Genomic DNA, 18,718 nt, shown 5'->3' with positions numbered 1-18,718 from the left:
CAATAACATTTCATTTGATTCAGCTCACACAGCAGAGAGAAATGTCAAGCAGGCCGTTTGAACTAGAGTTGAATTAAAACCATTCATGAATCAGATTTACAACTTTGTGAGGAGGTTGTAGGAAGTGCAGAGATGGGGTGCTAAGCCTAAAAGACAATTTATGGTCATTACAGTGTCTGCATTGAACATATAGCATTAACTGCGATGCGGCCTCTGCAAAAGTCAGGGCATTCGTAATTCTTGCGTTTCGTGGAGTAGAGCAGAACTGTTGTGGAGGAAGTTGTTAAGGGAGTGAGTTTGTGTTTATACAGGGTGTACCGCCCCCACATACCGTCAACAAATCATATCAATGAGGAGCTATACGGAGCCCTCAGAATTGTAAACATTTTTGGGATGAGCACGGCGATGCGGTACAGAGCTTGAAATGGCCTCCGCAATTGCTTCACACCCTCCGTACTTAGCCTCCGTACCGCATTGCTGGATCAAGCATAAATACATCCCACATTGTAACAGAGAGAAATTAGTATGTGACTGATTTCTTTTTCAGATTGCCAAGCCCACTCACCATCATATGGCCCACTCCACCTCCCCCTAGATGATCCTCGTGGGAGCCTGTGACCATGGGAGGAGCCATGCTGCCAGCCATTTTGCTGTGGTCATGGTCAGTGTGGTCCATGTTCGTCTCGAATGTAGTACTGCAAGAACCAGGAAATAGACACAAAAGAGATCAGTCACGCATACTTCTCACCTTTACACACATTTGTCTATGACAGGTTGCTTTTGTTGTAGGTGGGCGATTCCAGCAGTATGAACATTACACTTGCACACAAAATCACATCTTAATGTTTCAAAGACTGGACAAAGCAAATATAAATAAAATGTTTGATATGTGCGTCTACTGTACACCTTGGGGGGGGGGGGGTGTATACTCAAGAAAGCATACTTTAAATATTGGCATGTTGTAGAATGCAAATGTGAAGCGTTATGGATGTTACATGTAGGCCAAGCTTTTTCTGAACATATTATCAAAAGTCTGAGTTAAGACATAGGTCAAAACATGGATATTCATTAAGGAGGAAAGGCATGTCTGAACACAAAAACTATCATTTTAAAAAGATTGTCATTTTCATTAGTACTTTAGAGAGGAAAAACAACCGTTATGGATGTTACACCCTACATTATGGGTGTTAGACTTTACATTTTAAAGATTATGATCAAAATTTATGATAACACATTTTTTGTAATGTTAAACATTGTTAATGTTGTAAATTACTATTGTAGCTGGAAACGGCAGATTATATTTATGGGATATCTACATATGCTTACATAGGCCCATTATTTGGCCCATTATCAGCAACCATCACTCCTGTGTACCAATGGCGTGTTGTGTTAGATAATCCAAGTGTGTATCACAACCCTTTTGCAATTATGTTAACACAGCTGAAAACTCTTGTTCTGATTTAAAGAAGCAATAAAAACTGGCCTTAGACTAGTTGAGTATCTGGAGCATCAGCATTTGTGGGCTCGATTACATGCTCAAAATGTCCAGAAACAAAGACCTTTCTTCTGAAACTCGTCAGTCTTTTCTTGTTCTGAGAAATGAAGGCAAGAAATTGCCAAGAAACTGAAGATCTCGTACAACGCTGTGTACTACTCCCTTCACAGAACAGCGCAAACTGGCTCTAACCAGAATATAAAGAGGAGTGGGAAACCCTGGTGTAAAACTGAGCAAGAGGACAAGGACATTAGTGTCTAGTTTGAGAAACAGACGCCTCACAAGCCCTCAACTGGCAGCTTCATTAAATAGTACCCGCAAAACACCAGTCTCAACGTCAACAGTGAAGAGGCGACTCCGGGATGCTGGCCTTCTAGACAAATCTCAGACTGGCCAATAAAAAGATGGGCAAAAGAACAGACATTGGATAGAGGAACTCTGCCTAGAAGGCCAGCATCCTGGAGTTTTGAGTTAAATAAGTATTCAGACCCTTTGCTAAGTAAGGTATTTCTGGTTTTGCCATTATGAGGTATTGTGTGTAGATTGGGGGGGGTAATCAATTATAGAATATGGCTGTAAACTAACACAATGTGGAAAAAGTCGAGGGGTCTGAATTCTTTACGAAGGCACTGTGTGTGACTGCTATTAAAGCTACATGTAATTATTCAATCCTAAAGTACCATGACCTTTTAAACTGTATTTCTGATCAATTTAAAGTGATTTTAAAAAGGACAAAAAAACATGCTTTGCTTTCAAAAACAAGGACATTTCTAAGTGACCCCAAACTTCTGAATGGTAGGTGTGTGTGTGTGTGTAATGTAATATACACTGCTCAAAAAAATAAAGGGAACACTAAAATAACATCCTAGATCTGAATGAAATATTCTTAAATACTTTTTTCTTTACATAGTTGAATGTGCTGACAACAAAAATCACACAAAAATTATCAATGGAAATCAAATTGGTGGAAATATGTCCTTTGGTCCAAATTTGAGATCTTTAAGTTACAACCGCCGTGTGTTTTTGTGAGACGCAGAATAGGTGAACGGATGATCTCTGCATGTGTGGTTCTCACCGTGAAGCATGGAGGTGGTGGTGTGATGGTGTGGGGGTGTTTTGCTGGTGACACAATCAGTGATTTACTTACAATTCACACTTAACTTTCAGCCAGGGGGCAGAATTTTTATGTTTGGAAAAATAACGTTCCCAAGGTAAACAGACTATTTCTGAGGTCCAGATGCTAGAATATGCATATAATTGACAGATTAGGATAGAAAACTCTAAAGTTTGCAAAACTGTCAAAATATTGTCTATGATTATAACAGAACTGATTTTGCAGGCGAAAACCTGGGATGTGGCACAAATTGATGTGGGAACTCCTTCAAGACTGTTGGGAAAAGCATTACTCATGAAGCTGGTTGAGAGAATGCCAAGAATGATCAAAATGGTCATCACGGCAAAGGGTGCCTACTTTAAAGAACCTAAAATATATTTTGATTTGTTTAACACTTTTTTGGTTACTACATGATTCCATGTGTATTATTTCATAGTTTATGTTGTCTTCACTATTATTCTACAATTGATATATTTTCCAAGATAATCTTCTTAGCTAGAGCACAATTTTCAAGATAAACAATTGTTTCTCTTAAAGTCTGAAGAATATATCTCAAAACAGGCACAGAAAATTGTGGTGAATGCCAAAGCTTCTGAAGCCAAGATGACACATCAATATCTGTGAAAACACTGAAAAGGGGCTACTGACAATGAAAAGAGAGAAACCAGTTAAGACCATATAAAATCTTTACAGAGAAAGTTACATTGCCTGTCCCAGTCATCCCCTTATCTGTACAAGACTATAGAACACTCAAACTAAAGACACTCCAAATTAGGTTTGTATTGCTTCATTAACATATCTTCATAACTAAACACTGGGGGGCAGTTATAAGTGGAAAAACAAGCTCTGTGAGCTCTTTCAAAAAGCCATGAAATATGTGACCCGTTCCAGGAAGCTAGGCATATGTCGTACATCACCACTTCACAGGAGAAGCATTAAGACATTTTTTTTTTTTTTTAATCAAAATGCATTCTTTTGGCAGAAATGCCTTCTGGAACATGTGAACTTTCATGTGCCTTAATAACAAACGTGTATGCAGTGGTGGTAAAAGTACCCAGTTATAATACTTGAGTAAAAGTAAAGATGCTATAATAGAAAATGACTCAAGTAAAAGTCACCCAGTAAAATACTACTTGAGTAAAAGTCTAAAAGTATTTGGTTTTAAATATACTTAAGTATCAAAAGTAAAGGTATAAATCATTTCACGTTCCTTATATTAACCAAACGGGACGATTTCCTTGTTTTTAAAATTTACAGATATCCAGGGGCCCACTCAAGACATAATTTACAAACGAAGCATGTGTGTTTAGTGAGTCTGCCAGATAAGGGGCAGTAGGGATGACCAGGGATGTTCTCTTGATGTGTAAATTGGAACATTTTCCTGTCCTGCTAAGCATTTGAAATGTAACGAGTACTTTTAGGTGTCAGGGAAAATGTATGGTGTATAAAGTACATTATTTTCTTTTGGAATGTAATGGAGTAAAAATATTAATAGTGCAGTACTTAAGTAGTACTTTAAAGTATTTTTGCACCACTGCTTGTATGCGATCTGTAAATACGAATAAAACATTTAAAATTACGAGCCTAGTTGTTTTAGCTACGGAAAAAGCGAGGAACCTTCCCGCTAGCCATGATTGGCTGAGATAATGGATGGGCTGGACATGCCGATATTCGTTCAGATTGGTCTGCCATGTAGCACGCTTCTGTCTATAAAATTAGCTGCTCAGTATGTGTAGATAATCCTTTCTACCGCTGCTTTTTGAAAAATATCATTTAGAACTGCAAAAGTGTTGCTACTGCTCAACACTGCTGCCCTGAATTTAACAGGCGATATCGACAACGATCAGCGGGAAAAAGTTGTGATAGTACGATCGTCCTCCAGAAAGTAGTCCATGCTGACACTGAAAATGAATCAGACGATGAGGAAATCTCAGATTTAGGTAAAAACATTTTCATTAAACCAGATATTGTATTGTCTTCTGATGACAGTGATGGGGAAGAAAGGGCGATAAACGTCTCAGAAAAAGTTAACAGAGTTTTGAAATCCGTGGAATGCCCGGTGGAAGCAGAGTAGGATTGCAAATGCGGTGGGAGTCGAAAAGAAAACAGAATGCGGTTGTATAAAACCTGTCTCCGGATTACATCTTCAAACTAAGGGCAACCATGGCATCCATAACAGAGATGGAGAAGCATTCATCAATATGGGTAAGAGTCTAGCTACATTTTTCAGATATTATACGTTTCCAATTTTATCAGAAAGTCGTTTTCATTGCAAGTTAAAGCGTACTGTTAGCTGGCTGGCTCGCTAACTAACATTACGTGTATGAGCAGTGTAGAAATATTATTCATAATCTTAGAAATCCATTTGCATTGCTAGTTATAGCCTAATGTTAGTTAACTAGGTAACATTGAACCTAGTTGGTTAGCTTTAGTTACCTGCAGATTAATGCATGGTGAATGGTAGTATGGGTTGGGATTATGGGTATAAACAAGACTCCACTATGCAAGTAGCCATTTCACTGTACCGTTACACCTTCTGTATCCTCTGCATGTGACAAACTTAGATTTTATTTGATGTGTGTTTACCAGAGACGGTAATGTGAACCACGACAAGACCTGCACCAAAGTCAGATTAGGATATAGGCCAAGGACTAGATAGTGTATTTTTACTACTACTTTCACCACTTTTAGTCTTAATCTTTGGTTGTTTAGTATACTACCTTACGCACTCTGTTTAGCACATGGCCTCAGACGTGAATCCGGGTTCGTGGAAAGTGACAGAGCTCTTATAAGAAGCCCTGGTCAAAAACAATATTTTTGCTCTTTATTTAGCCATCTTACATATAAAACCTTATTTGTCCATCAAAAATTGTGAATAATTCACCATACGTTAATTAGAAGGGTGTGCTTGAAAGGATGCACATAACTCTGCAATGTTGGGTTGTATTGGAGAGAGTCGGTCTTAAATAATTTCACACAGTCTGTTCCTGTTTAGTTTTCATGCTAGTGAGGGTTGAAAATCCACTCTCACATAGGTACATTGTTACAAAGGGCATCAGTGTCTTAACAGCACGATTTCCCAAGGCCGGATACTCTGAGTGCAGCCCTATCCAGAAAACTGGCAGTGGCTTCTGATAAAATGTTCACAGAACCGCTTGTTGCAATTTCAATAAGGCTCTCTTGTTCAGATATCGGTAAGTGGACTGGAGGCAGGGCATGAAAGGGATAACGAATCCAGTTGTTTGCGTCATCAGTTTTGTGAAAGTTCCTGCGTAATTGCGCACCCAGCTCACTCAGGTGCTTCGCTATATCACATTTGACATTGTCCGTAAGCGTGACCTCATTTGCACACAAACAAAAATCTTACAATGATGGAAAGACCTGTTTTGTCCTTGTAAATGCAGACAGAGAAGAGATCCAACTTCTTAATCAAAGCCTAATTTTTGTCAAGCAAATTGAATAGTTGCGGAGAGTCCCTGTAATCCTAGATTCAGATCATTCAGGTGAAAAAACATCACCCAGATAGCGGGCCACAAATGTGCATGTGTCAGCATATGGTCTCACAAGGGGTCTGAGGATCTCATCTCGGTACCTAATGGCAGTCAGGCTACCTCTGGCGAGCACATGGAGGGCTGTGCGGCCCCACAAAGAAATGCCACCCCACACCATGACTGACACGTCGCCAAACCGGTCATGCTGGAGGATGTTGCAGGCAGCAGAACGTTCTCCACGGCGTCTCCAGACTCTGTCACGTGCTCAGTGTGAACCTGCTTTCATCTGTGAAGAGCACAGGGCGCCAGTGGCGAATTTGCCAATCTTGGTGTTCTCTGGCAAATGCCAAACGTCCTGCACGGTGTTGGGCTGTAAGCACAACCCCCACCTGTGGATGTCGGGCCCTCATACCACCCTCATGGAGTCTGTTTCTGACCGTTTGAGCAGACACATGCACATTTGTGGCCTGCTGGAGGTCATTTTGCAGGGCACTGGCAGTGCACCTCCTTGCACAAAGGCGGAGGTACCGGTCCTGCTGCTGGGTTGTTGCCCTCCTACGGCCTCCTCCACGTCTCCTGATGTACTGGCCTGTCTCCTGGTAGGGCCTCCATGCTCTGGAAACTACGCTGACAGACACAGCAAACCTTTTTGCCACAGTTCGCATTGATGTGCCATCCTGGATGAACTGCACTACCTGAGCCACTTGTGTGGGTTGTAGACTCCGTCTCATGCTACCACTAGAGTGAGAGCACCGCCAGCATTCAAAAGTGACCAAAACATCAGCCAGGAAGCATAGGAACTGAGAAGTGGTCTGTGGTCACCACCTGCAGAATCACTCCTGTTTTGGGGGGTGTCTTGCTAATTGCCTATAATTTCCACCTTTTGTCTATTCCATTTGCACAACAGCATGTGAAATTTATTGTCAATCAGTGTTGCTTCCTAAGTGGACAGTTTGATTTCACAGAAGTGTGATTGACTCGGAGTTACATTGTGTTGTTTAATTGTTCCCTTTATTTTTTTGAGCAGTGTATATTCAATGTGCGGGACAAAATTGAGGATATGATTTAAGAAGATGGAGCTCTTCAGACAGTGGAATTCCCGCGAGAGAGTAACGTTTAATGTGATTGGATGTTTGACATTGTGTTATTTCGCTGAAAACTTAGATGGTTTAATTTTATTCATGGCAGTGAAACGAGGCTACTCAGGCGAGAGAAAAAAACCATCGCCCTGTTTGAAAATGTAAATCACATGTTTTTTTGGCGTACCCCCGACGGCATTGCACGTACCCCAGTTGGGGAATAGCCAGTGTAGACAAAGCAGAGCTCTCCAGTAGGTGTACCAAAACATTTACAGGCCATTTTCTCAAAAGTGGTGTTACAAGTTCATCAACTTTCAAAGCAGCATTACTTTCCCCAAATTCTCCAAAGTGGCTAGTGTTATACTTTGGAGAGATGGTGATTGTGAGAGGTGTTTTAACCATGAACCCCTCAACCTACTGTACTGAACCCACTGGTAGAGAACGCTGGCTGGGGTCTATTGTAAATGCTGGTTGAAACCATTTCCTTGGACATCAAGGATGTGCAAAAAGAAGCACAGTATTCGGACTATGAACATTTCTAGGCCAAGACAACAATTGCAGCTTTGCCATTTTGTAATCTAGGTATTGATAATGCAATTCCTGGTAGTTAGGCTAATTATACTTATGTTTGGATGTGAAAAGTACCTAAATTGAGGAAAGCACATTTTAGGCTACAAACAGAACCACATGGTCCCAAGAACTGTGAAGCCATTTTGGACCACTGTGTGCCAAGGCTATTTCATACACAGTTCGAGTCATCCATGTCTAGTAGCCATAGCACCTTGAAAACACCTTCTCTCCCTACATGAGAGTGCGCAATAAATCGAGGTGGAAAAATTTGCTACTTGACTCGCGAGCTCTACCAGGACTATTACTAATTTAAATGGCCAAACAACCAGAGGCCACATCCGTAGAAAACTGCCTTTATAACTCAATAAATGCCCACTTAACAGACATTAATGTTATTAAATTAGAGAAAAACATGTTATACCAAATGTCTGGGACACCCCGAGGCAGAAACCAATGACATTAGGGGACAAGGAAAACAGACATCGAGAATCAAAATGAAAAGAACCATAATCGCATCAATTAACCTGCCAGTCAAGACATCTGTTAACTCATATTTTTCTACTCAGCTCTGCTAGACTCAGTTGTTGCCACAGTGAGAAGTTAGCCCTTTGAACATATGGGCCTAATCCTCAACAAAACAAACAGTCAAGACTCAGGTAGACATTATGACCAAGTACACAACGAAATTGACTTTACTACTCCAAAACAGTGTTATAAAGACAGGCTATTCATAACGCTAAGAGGGACACCACCCATTAAGTCCAAACGTAAGTCTTTAGGTTTAAAAATAAACATTCCATCAAAGTCAACGTGAACCTTAAATTCTTATCAGTTGCTGAAAAGTCCAAAGCGAAGACCATTGTGCCCTTTAAAGCAAGACAAGAACAGTCTAAAGTCGTGTTACACAGCACTTGCCTCTCAGAGTTCAAAGAACTGTGAATATAATCACACTCCACATGAGGTTATAAAAGCCATTGTGAAATGTTCCTGCGAGTCCTTGGAATCATAAACCTAAGAACTCTGATCTTTAACCAAAGTAAATCCTCAGTAAATTGTTTTGTACCCGAGTGGAAACTGTAGTAGGCTACACAATGCTGGAAGAACGTTACAACAAAGAATGATTTTCATCATTCATGTAGATATGACTCAAATTACAAAAGACTGCTCTCAGTCAGTCAAAGTACAGTGGGTAATAGTTAATTAGCCTAATCCCTTCATATATTAGCTATACATAAAGCAGGAAACAAATAGAGTCCATGCTTTTTCCCAGAACAAACAAAAATATGCATTGGCGCATGCAAAGAAGTAAAGACAGCTGAAGTACATTGCATACAACAAGGAAATGCACATTATTAAAATGGTAGCCTAAACATTCTAGATTCGATAATTGATATGAAATATTGTTTTATTCCAGTTAAAATCTTCCTTTAAAAAAAATAAAACTTACCCAAATGTCTCACCACATGCAGAACTTCTGTTACAGCCAAATTACTGACAAGATACTTGTCAATGTGTGCGAGTGTTCATGCAACCCATCAATGTGTACAGGTGTGTTGTCTGATCCTGAGTGTGCTCGCCTGCTCGAGAGTGGGAAAGTGACTGAGTCATGCCGAAGTGCACTAATCTGCCTTCTCATGACTGTCTGCCTCATGTGACCATTCTGCCTCTCATTTCCTTTGATCCAGCCAATAACATGGTTCCCCCTCCCCAAAAACGAATGTAGCAACTGCGGATTGCCCCTTTAAAACACATCCAAAACATACATGCTGGACAAAACAGCCAACTGAAGAAATAATGGGATGTCCAGTCACTTATTTGTTTGCTGCTCCAACAATCTTTTATCTTTTCTAAAACTGAAATTGCTTTTTACGCTATCCCTAATGCAGTGAAGAAAAATAAAGCTAGCTTTATGGGACATCTTTGAGTGCGGAACCATTACACCTTTGTTTGTCTAAAACTATCCTTTAACCAGACAAACAGTCAGTGTGGTCAATCCACATCACTTAGACTGTTAATCAAAAAAACTATCCTGATCAAAATAATTGATCATAAACTGAATGCTGATGCATAGAACACAACTAATATTGCCATTTCTTGTGCTTGGGTCCCTGTACAAGGGAATTGTTAATCAAATTTTATTGGTCACAAACACGTATTTAGCAGATGTTATTGCGGGTGTAGCGAAATGCTTGTTTCTCTATCTCTGACAGTGCAATACTATCTAACAAGTAATGTAGAACAATTTCACCACATGTACCTAATACACACAAATCTAGGTAAAGGAATGGAATTAAGAATATATAAATATATGGACGAACAATGTCAGAGCGGCATAGACTAAGATACAGTAGAATAGTATATACATATGAGATGAGTAATGTAATATATGTAAACATTATTAAAGTGACTAGTCGGGATGCACAATATAATAAAAAAAATAAAAGAAGAATCGGTGAACATATCGGAATCAGCCAATATTAGCTAAAAATGCCAACATCGGTATTGGCCCGATGTCTAGTTTAATGCTGATGTTAAAAACTGATTTCAAAGGTACTGTGCATACCTATAGAACGTAGGTACATGACGTAATGACTCCACGTAAAATGTTACGCTACATGTGCAACACAGCATTCCTAACCTAGCCCACAATGTCTGCTGTGTGGATCAAGCAGTCGAGCAATCATTTGAAAGAGTAAGAACATTTCAGCGTGACAACTCAAAGGTAAAATCCATTAAAGCCAAGATAATGGAATTCATTGCCCTTGACAATCAACCGTTCTCTGTCATGGGTGATGTTGGCTGTTCGCCGACTGGTTGAGCACCGGTACACACTACCAAGTGCACTATTTTTCAGATGTTGCCCTACCGGAGTTAGACAGTAATGGCTTCACGACATACATACTATGGAACACTGTTTGGGTCTTTGCGTGTCAAAAAAGATAAAGTAGCACTGTCAAATCCTTGACTTTGGAGGCTATTTTGTAAATGACATCACCAACACTCTACTCAGCAAATTGGATGCAGTCTAACACAGTGCTATCCGTTTTGTCACCAAAGCCCCATATACTACCCACCATTGCGACCTGTATGCTCTCGTTGGCTGGTCCTCGCTACATATTCGTCGCCAACCCCAGTGGCTCCAGGTCATCTATAAGTCTTTGCTAGGTAAAGCTCTGCCTTATCTCAGCTCACTGGTCACCATAGCAACACCCACCCGTAGCACACGCAACATCTCCTTTGGCCACCTTTCCTTCCAGTTCTCTGCTGCCAATGACTGGAACGAATTGCAAAAATCACTGAAGTTGGAGACTTACGTCTCCCTCACTAACTTCAAGCATTAGCTGTCAGAGCAGCTTACCGATCGCTACAGCTGTACACAGCCCATCTGTAAATAGCCCATCCAACCAACTACCTCATCCCCATTTGTTTTTTTCTGCTGTTTTGCACACCAGGATTTCTACTTGCACATGCTCATCTGCACATTATCACTCTAGTGTTAATTGCTAACTTGTAATTACTTCGCCACTATGGCCTATTTATTGCCTTACCTCCTTACTTCATTTGCACACACTGTATACAGATATAGTGTTATTGACTGTACGTTTGTTTATCCCATGTGTAACTCTGTTGTTTTTGTCGCACTGCTTTGCTTTATCTTGGCCAGGTCGCAGTTATAAATGAGAACTTGTTCAACTGGCCTACCTTGTTAAATAAAAGGTGAAATACAGCTTTAATTTTTTTCTTTTTTACAAAAAGGTCTGCAAACAAGCAAACGCCGGCCATGAATGATGCGTTTACAATACCGCTTTGGTAATAAAGCATAATTTGTTCGACCTCAACTTCTGGGGTAGCTAGCTTAAACTTGGTACCTAGCTAGCACCAATACAAACAGCCTGAAAACAATAACCAGTAGAAACTGCATTCATTTTCATTATTCTTAGCAATGATATAGGAATCCTTGTGAGTAAGTATTAGCTTGTTGCCACTGGTTGTTCACCTATTGAAATTGAACTTCATGAAAATAAATAGTTGGCCAGCTAATTAACCCTGTTGCCCAAAGCTAACGTTATAAGCAGCCAGGTAGCTTCATCTGGCTAGTGAGGCTCGACCGCACCGGGTTGTATGTTGTGAAGCTAGCCCCAATAAGGACTAGGCACAATAGTGGAATTTACGGTTTGCCTTCAAAATAAAAGTATGTCATTGACAGTAATGCAAATGAATACAAATAGCAGAATTATGCCATACATTTATTTTGAAGGCTAACCGCAAAGTCCACTATTGTGGCTAATCCTTATTGTGGCTGGATGGGTCCGACCACCATTAATCAAATAACGGTCTTATAAATTAGGGTTATTTCGATGATGACACCTAGCTATATAGTTAGCTAGCTAACTATATAGCTACTGAAACAGATTGTCGTTTTGCTATGTTTTTGGGGAGAACGAGCTAGCTAGCTTTTTTATGATCAGCACTGTAGGTGGGCGAGAACTTTACCAGCATCATAGCATACGCATTGATTAATCGTTGTGACATATGAATTACGAGTGATAGTGTAATCAATGCGTAACAGCTACACAAAATGTATGAACGTGTTAAATTATTATGTGACGTGCAGTCATATTCAGATCGGTCAAATAGTGTTATTTGACACGGAAAGACCCAAACGGCCTTCCATAGAAATCCTGGTTGAGAATGAAACGACTGAAGAAATGAACAACAAAACAGCAAGTAAGTGAAAGAAATAGGTTTTGATTATGTTTTACTGGTAATGGGAACATATGTAAATGCCAACAAAATAATTTTTTGGTCAGTGTGTGTATCCTTTACTTAACTAGGCAAGTCAGTTAAGAACAAATTCTTATTTACAATGGCCTACTCCAGCCAAACCCGGACGATGCTGGGCCAATTGTGCGCCACCCTATGGGACTCCCAATCACGGCCGGATGTGATAGAGCCAGGATTCGAACCAGAGACTATAGTGATGCCTCTTACACCGAGATGCAGTGCCGTAGAGCGCTGCGTCCATGTGTGTTAACTATTTAACTGTACTAGAATGCTTAAAAAGGCCGCAAAATATTTAAATATTGTGTATTTTGGAAGGGAAAATAATGGATATCTGTATCGGCCGAAAATGTCATATTGGTGCATCACTAGTAACTAGTGTTCCATTTATTAAAAAGTGGTCAGTGATTTCAAGTCTATGTATATAGGCAGCATCCTCTAACGTGCTCGTCATGACTGTTTAACAGTCTGATGGCCTTGAGACTGAAAAATAGCTTTGATGCACCTGTACTGACCTCGCCTTCTGGATGATAATGGGGTGAACAGGCAGTAGTTAGGGTGGTTGTTGTCCTTGATTATCTTTTTGGCCTTCCGGTGACATCGGGTGCCCTGGATGGCAGGTAGTTTGCCCCCGGTGATGCGTTGGGCAGACTGCACCACCCTCTGGAGAGCCTTACCGTTGTGGGCGGAGCAGTTGCTGTACCAGGCAGTGATACAGCCCAACAGGATGCTCTCAATTGTGCATCTGTAAAAGTGTGTGAGGGTTTTAGGTGCCACGCCAAATTTCTTCAGCCTCCTGAGGTTGTTGCACCTTCACCACACTGTCTGTGTGGGTGGACCATTTCAGTGTGTCAGTGATGTGTACGCCGAGGAACCTAACTTTCCACCTTCTCCACTGCGGTCCCGTCGATGTGGATGTGCTCTCTCTGATGTTTCCTGAAGTCTAGACTTTAGGACTCCCAAACTCTGAGACAGTTAAGTCAAAGATAAAGCATGAACCACTTGGCTTGTGGTAAGATGTGGAGACTAAAACTTGCAGCGAAGAATACATGTAATCAATGTTCCCTCTAAGCTCCCCCGGGACTGCCTCGCAGAAAAAATATCAGCCCGCGCAGAGAAGCATAAGATTGAACTTCACTCAACTTTCCCCCTTAGTTAAGACTTAACATTTCTCTTTACTGTGGGAATTGTGATCGAATTAAGGCAATAGAGCGTTGGGCCAGTAACCAAAAGGTTCCTAGATCGAATTCCTGAGCTGACAAGGTAAAAATCTGTTGTTCTGCCCCTGAACAAGGCAGTTAACCCACTGTTCCTAGGCCGTCATTGTAAATAAGAATGTGTTCTTAACTGTTAAATAAAGATAACATTAAAAAAAAAATGTATCTGTGCCATTCACTTTGAACTGGACTGTGTTTACAGAGTAGTCGTGAGTAGATGCGCTTATTTTAAGATCAAAGCGAGAGCTGCATGTAGCCGCGTGTGCACATTTGTTCATATCCTTTGCTAGTTAGTGAGTTATTAGCCCAGTTATAGATCATTTCTAGACATCTTTGAAAAGAAAGGTCGGCTAAAGAGCTTCTTTTTTTTCTTGAAAGGGGCAGTGTTGTATTTTAAGACTGGCTTGAAAAAGCTACGTAGTCAATAGGCAGAGGGTAGTATAATTGGTCTGATTCTCTTTAAGACCAAATGTTACAGGATACATTTCATCCATTGTTTTTATGGTCGGTCACTCGTAGGCCTACACTTTGATCAAATAGCCAAAGTAGCCTACTTGCCCACTGTCTGAAACTGCAACTTAAAAAACAGGTACAACGTCAGTGTTCACAGTAAACGTGAGCTGGAAGTTGCACAGCATCCCATTACATTTTAACATGTTATATCATTCAGCCTACATCAGCCAATGTGGGGTGTTCAATGTCAGCCTACATTCCATGAGACTTAAAAAAAAATAAGCAGCGCTTGACATAAACCCATTTATGTACTTGTCTTTCAGACAAGGAGGTGAATGAAAATTGTTTGATGCAAGAAACCACTTTACAAAATAAAATGCATTATTATTCCCATAACATTACAGAGAAATCAGACAAATGATGCTACCCTCTGCCTATTTGTATTTGTGTATGTTATCGTGTGTGTGTGTGTGTGTGTGTGTGTGTGTGTGTGTGTGTGTGTGTGTGTGTGTGTGTGTGTGTGTGTGTGTGTGTGTGTGTGTGTGTGTGTGTGTGTGTGTGTGTGTGTGTGTGTGTGTGTGTGTGTGTATATGCATGTGTTGCTTCACAGTCCCCGCTGTTCCATAAGGTTCTGAACCAATTGCAATTTTCCTTCTTCCTTTTGTGGCACCTGACCACACGAGATGTAGTTGAGGTTTAGTTAACGATTTTAACGAGAGTTTAATCTTGGTTTCATCAGACCAGAGAATCTGGTTTCTCATGGTCTGAGAGTCATTAGATGCCTTTTGGCAATCCAAGCGGGCTGCCATGTGCCTTTTACTGAGGAGTGGCTTCTGTCTGGGCGCTCTACCATCAAGGCCTGATTAGTGGAGTGCTGCAGAGATGGTTGTCCTTCTGGAAGGTTCTCCCATCTCCACAGAGGAACTCTGAAGCTCTGTTAGAGTGACCATCGGGTTCTTGGTCACCTCCCTGACCAAAGGCTCAGTTTGGCCAGGCGGCCTGCTCTAGGAAGAGTCTTGGTGGCTCCAAACTTCTTCCATTTAAGAATGATGGAGGCCACTGTGTTCTTGGGGTACTTCAATGCTGCAGACATTTTTTGGTACCCTTCCCCAGATCTGTGCCTCGACACAATCCTGTCTCGGAGCTCTATGGACAATTCCTTCAACCTCATTGCCTGGTTTTTGCTCTGACATGCACTGTCAACTGTGGGACCTTATATAGACAGGTGTGTGCCTTTCCAAATCATGTCCAATCAATTGAATTTACCACAGGTGGACTCCAAATCAAGTAGTTGAAACCACTCAATGATGATCAATGGAAACAGGATGCACCTGAGCTCAATTGAGTCTCATAGCAAAGGGTCTGAATAAATCAAATCAAAGTTTATTTGTCACGTGTGCCGAATACAACAGGTGTAGGTAAACCTTACAGTGAAATGCTTACTTACAGGCTCAACCAATGGTGCAAAAAAGGTATTAGGTGAACAATAGGTAGGCAAAGAAATGAAACAGTAAAAAGACAGGCTATATACAGTAGCGAGGCTATAAAAGTAGCGAGGCTACATACATACTACCTCAATCAACCTGACTAACCGGTGTATGTAGATATGGTTAAAATGACTATGCATATATGACAAACAGAGTAGCAGTAGCGTAAAGAGGGGTTGGCGGGACACAATGCAGATAACCCGGTTAGCCAAAGTGTGGGAGCACTGGTTGTTCGGCCCAATTGAGGTCATATGTACATGAATGTATAGTTAGTGAACAGAGAGTAGCAGCAGCGTAAAAAGAGTGTTTGGGGGGGTTTATGTAAATAAGGCATTTCTATCATTTATTTTTAATACATATGCAAACATGTCTAAAAATCTATTTTCACTTTGTCATTATGGGGTACTCTGTGTAGATTGCTGAGGATTCTTTTTATGATTCTCACCTCCAGCTTTTAAAAACATGAATTAAAAGTAGGTAAAAAGGTGTCAAGGCCGACTTACACCTTTTATGAAAGGTCAGCTTATAAAACTGGCTCATAACAATCCCCACCAAAGATGACAGTGATTGAATCAATTATGAACGGTGCAGTAAATAGCGCAGAGTACAAAAGGAACCAAAATTAGCATTGAGACATTCACCAACAAAACATTCTATGAATGCACAAACTGAAACATTGTCATTAGACATGGTAATTCAATTATTAAGTGTGTACTACGGCTGGGAATTGCCAGGGAGATCACGATACATGTTGCGAATCTCACAATTTTATATGTATTGCGAATCGATGTTCCAACTTAGTTTGCCTCAGAGGGACAAGAGAGAGCCATGTTTTGATCAGTCACTGAAATAAAAGTGCTGCTAACAAATGGGCTACCTATTTAAAAAGAAGATGTAACAAACTAGTTTTGGTGCAGGTACAGCAAACTAATGCTAAAATAATATTGAAATATCATCAAAACAATACGATATATTGTAAAAAAATACTGCACTGTATGATATCATCATCAATGACCCCACATAATCAAGTAGACCTAAGCCTAATCCTTTCATGTTTAACAGTACACCACTTAACTCATTTTGCCCAACATGCTGCATAATTGCCAGACTTCAAACACATTCCTAATGAATGCACAAGAGCCACTACTTGAGGCAAATGCAGTACAGTAAAGCGTAGCTAGCTAGTTGCTACAGAGGCTAGCTAAAATAATAAATTGGCAATGTAGGCCTACATTCCACCTTTTAAAGCAGGATGGTGTGGAACAATACAATTCAAACTTGATTTTCTCCATTACATTCTGATCACGCTCTCATCATTCCATCTCTGATTTGCATGTGTTTAAGCCTTATTTAAAATGTACCTGTCATTTGTGTTAACATTCCACTGCTTTGTGTACACTAAATAGCAGGAATCTCATATAGGACCATTCATGGAACAGAATGGTTGTGTGTGACCCAAATGGTTTCTGGAAATCTGCAAAGGAGTTTCAGAAACAGATCTGTGTTTTTTTTTGTTGCAGGATAACGTTCAGATTTCAATCAATAACCAAGATCAAAACAATCACTAAGAATCCACTTCAAATTCTAAGGGGGTCAGTTAAGCCTGGCGGAGGGAATTTAAGTCAGTCAAATATACTTGTCCCATGCCGCCTTTATTAACTAGCCTAAGTATAAGTCTGTCCGTAAAGTAAACCTGTTGTTGAGAATGAGAAGCCGTGCCAGGCAAACAAGTTTCAGTCACTTCGGAGTGATGCCAATGAGAAAGAGGGCCAACTACAGAGCTAGAGGACAGCTTGGCCCATTGGATACTGTCATTCTGTCCTCCTGATACACAGAGACAATAGGGCACTGTTTCCCTCAGACCCACTCAAACATTCCTCTAATCCACATATCTGAGAGTAAATGAAAATAATTTAAAAGCAGACTTCCCACAATAAAATCAGTGGGTACCAACTATGAGAGATAATATTGATTACATACATATATTCTGGTTGTCCAGCCTTGACCTTTTTTGCTGTACTTTTGGTCTGCTATAAATAATTACCAATAGGTCATGGCACCTTTGGGCTGTAGGCACATTAAAATGTCCACTTTTCTGTTACAGAGAGGGGATAACTAGTGGGTCGTGTTCAGAGATGGAATTGGTCTTGAAAAGCAACGAAAGAGCAATCCTACTGTAGTGCACAGAGCCTATAGGGTGCACAGAGCCTATAGGGGCCACAGTTGGTTACATGTTTCATCATCATCATTAATCAAACAATTAAAGTAAGTACAACGTACTGTTGCATATTTGTAGTCTGAAGTTCTAGTTGTGAAATAGGGAATACACACTGAACTATTGAGTATATTTTAAGTGTGTGCTTGTGCTGAAGATGACAATTTAACAAGCATGACAATTTGATTTAACGGTCTTGATAGCCTAGCTACTTGTTTCGGAATATGTAGAGCATAATGAAAAAGGGCCACGTGAAACCTAGAAGTGGAGAGATCAATGAGTCGTTGGCAACAAAGTACTGTAGCGTTTTGTGTACTGTAACTAGCGAATACAAAATCCAACTAGCGAATACAAAATACAAGTGTTTCTCAACCATTACTGACTTCATGAAAATCATACATTGGATAAAATGGGATGTCAATCACCAGGATAGATATTTCGAACATTTGGTTTAAATTGTGAGATGGCTGAAGTTGCATGATACACCAAAATATTTTGTTAGCTATCAAGTTAACTCCAGTACTTGCTAGACTACTAGCTTGCCTCGTAGCTAGCTTGCTACAGAGGTCAAACACAAGCGAGAATGATAGAGAGAATAGTCTGGGCATGCACGCGCTTACCTCACAACATATAGTGAACTCGGTTCCAGCGTGATTTTCTTTGGCCTCAATAACTCACAACCGAATGATTAACTATGAGCTCTCAAATGAACGTCCAGATTCCCGTTTACTCTACTGGCAAAACGCCGACAGCACACGTCACACTTAAGTATAACAACCACAGCCAGATGACTTTTGACAAAGCCGGAAAATGTA

General features: G+C 40.5%; 1 protein-coding gene across 2 annotated transcripts in view; it reads right to left on the bottom strand.

The window, feature by feature from the left end:
• Positions 1 to 18,718, bottom strand: part of LOC129818312 (high affinity copper uptake protein 1-like) — a 25,020-nt gene extending 6,302 nt beyond the window's left edge. Inside the window, exons 1-2 of one of the 2 annotated variants that reach the window (XM_055874076.1) lie at positions 18,524 to 18,718; positions 566 to 695 (exon numbers count right to left, since the gene is read on the bottom strand). In XM_055874076.1, the coding sequence (XP_055730051.1) occupies positions 566 to 676 (111 nt within the window). In that variant the 5' untranslated portion in view covers positions 677 to 695; positions 18,524 to 18,718. Of the gene's footprint in view, positions 1 to 565; positions 696 to 9,196; positions 9,374 to 18,523 lie in introns of those variants that run through there. The other variant, XM_055874077.1, reaches the window with a different exon arrangement.

Source organism: Salvelinus fontinalis, chromosome 21 (genome assembly GCF_029448725.1).
Source record: "Salvelinus fontinalis isolate EN_2023a chromosome 21, ASM2944872v1, whole genome shotgun sequence".
Lineage (NCBI taxonomy): Eukaryota > Metazoa > Chordata > Actinopteri > Salmoniformes > Salmonidae > Salvelinus > Salvelinus fontinalis.
The sequence above is the reverse complement of the archived record's forward strand: the minus strand, read 5'-3'. Positions and strand labels throughout refer to the sequence as shown.